Source organism: Sinocyclocheilus anshuiensis, unplaced genomic scaffold (assembly GCF_001515605.1).
Source record: "Sinocyclocheilus anshuiensis isolate Anshui unplaced genomic scaffold, SAMN03320099.WGS_v1.1 scaffold773, whole genome shotgun sequence".
Classification (NCBI taxonomy): Eukaryota; Metazoa; Chordata; class Actinopteri; order Cypriniformes; family Cyprinidae; genus Sinocyclocheilus; species Sinocyclocheilus anshuiensis.
The window spans coordinates 840529-842781 of NW_015539930.1; the positions used below are offsets into that span (position 1 = coordinate 840529).

Below are 2253 nucleotides of genomic sequence, written 5' to 3' on the forward strand. Positions count from 1 at the left end.
GTAATTGAAAAAGTGACAAATAACTGATGTCCCCAAAACTGCTGTCATTACCATCAAACCAAACGTTTTTCATTTTAGAGATTTAAAAAAAGAGTAATAAATTGAATGAATGAATGTACATAAGATCACTTTTCTGCCAGGACAGCCAACTAACAAGTTGAAAATTATAATTGTTAAAAATAACGAAATTTGTCTCGATCTGAGTGAGACAGTATCTTAATTGTTTACACAATTCGTAATTCATTTATTTTTAGAACTTCGGTTAAGTTACTTGACTGCTTGTGTTGGCAAGGCTCATCCAATTTTATTCAAAAAGGAAAAGTGTCATTACCATCACGCACAATATCTATATCATTATTGCACATTATACCAAAATCCAACTGAAGGCTGATCAATGCCATCATGTGCTTTATTTCAGGAGACACTATATGCGTGTGATTTCCAAATGCACCACCAGAGTGCAACATCAAACAACACATTTCTATGCTGCTACGATTTATTATGACACATTCTTAAAAACGCAGACCTATGACGTTATTTAAAGTTAATTGTTGGTTGACGACTTACTATGTGACTTGACTTTCATTGCTGTTAAACAAGCGATTATGTATTCGCAGCGGAAGTGTGATGCGGCGGCGTTCGTTCGGTCTCCGGCGATGATGCTTCGGGGCTTAACGCATAACGGCATCCCGAGCAGAGCGACGCGCGTGCGCACCAGCGAGAGCTGAGGACGGACAACAGCTGTACCGGAGGCCACAATGCGACTGGCGCTCTGGGCTCCTGCCTTGGTCCGCATTGGCAATGGCTGCGCAGAGTGATCCAGAGAGCTCGTACTATGCGCTCCTCTAGACCCACACACAGAAGCGCACAAGCGGAGCCCTCTCAAAATGAGCACCGGATTCAGCTCGAGCTCCTGCCGCTTTGCGGATTATTTCGTGACCTGCGGTCTGGACACCGAGAGCGGCTTAGAACCAGACGAGCTGTCCGGTAAGACCCGGTCAAGACCGAGGCTAATTAGGACTCTGATTTCGACAGATCTATGTGGTTTTATTGTATATACGCTTATAATTTTTAGTTATGTGATTTATCAATCATTGTGCTACAATAAGTAGTGAGTAGCCTACTGTAATGATAACACCAACAAAACAGCTGAAAATAAGCGAAAATGTCTTTTCAGTATGGTGGACGTGCTTATATTCAACACATGAGTGTTGAGATTTATGTTATATTGTATTCACAGACACTGGACGTGCAAACAAAAATAGTTAGTTGACCTTACAGGACCCTTTGATTTGTCTTAAAGGAAATCTGTCAACATTTTACCGACTTTTATCGGGAAAAGCTTATTCAAATTAATTAAACTCAGCAGAAGATAAAGCATATGTCATTTAAATAGCTCCTCCATTTATATCCTCTATACAAGCATAAACCATAAAACATAACCCAAAGCAGGGAGACTGACATTATTTACTTCTAATGACTGAGGATCAGTAGCAGTGAAAGTCATATAATGAATCTATATTCTGTAATAGTCTTCATATAATCAAGTGATTTAATTGATATTTGTGTTGACTTCACGTGCACAGCAGGATTGATTCCTTCATAAACAGTTCATGTTCAGCATTCATCAAAACAAGGTTTTATTATTATATTATTCCAACCTAACGTCTTATTGATCTACTACTTCATCTCCAGCATTCACTCACTGTGATTGGACATAAAATAGTTGTCTAAATATCCTAAATATATTTAAACACGTTTACTCCGGCTGTACCGTGTTTTAGTGTTTGCAGTGGATCATTTACTCTATCGTCTCATCTAAAAGCCTCTTTGAACCAGCACGTGAAGTCTTGTTGGGTAAGAGTGCAGATTTCCTGTGGTTTCAGGCTTCCTCAACTTGCATTTTCTGTTTTGGTAGATTTCCACTGCTGTAATCAGAGCCTCAGTTTCCTCTCAAATGTTCATGGATTTTTGTGAAAAAGGCTTGTTTCATTTCACAAGGATTCTGTTGCATCAGAGTCAGTATATTTGTGTTGCTCTGTGAACTGCACCCGTGGTGTTTTAAATCATATGTAAAAGGTGAAACACTGTGAATCTGCCACTGCATTTTGTTTGTTGAATTTAAGTTCCAGGAAATTCTATTTATGGATGCAGAGCACAACAAGGGTAGTTTCTGTTGGTCAGGATTGGGCCAGTGCTTTGGATTTGTTCTTGGCTTACCAATTTTTCACTTGCCCCTCCACAAAAAATTAA

At 39.3% G+C, this 2253-nt stretch overlaps 1 protein-coding gene across 3 annotated transcripts in view; it reads left to right on the forward strand.

The window, feature by feature from the left end:
• The first annotated feature begins 607 nt into the window (after positions 1-607).
• LOC107686814 (DENN domain-containing protein 5A-like) overlaps positions 608-2253 on the forward strand; it is a 62205-nt gene continuing 60559 nt past the window's right edge. For 2 of the 3 annotated variants that reach the window (XM_016483941.1, XM_016483940.1), the window contains exon 1: positions 609-987. In XM_016483941.1, coding sequence (XP_016339427.1) covers positions 888-987 — 100 coding nt within the window. In that variant the 5' untranslated portion in view covers positions 609-887. Of the gene's footprint in view, positions 988-2253 lie in introns of all 3 variants that reach the window. The other variant, XM_016483939.1, reaches the window with a different exon arrangement.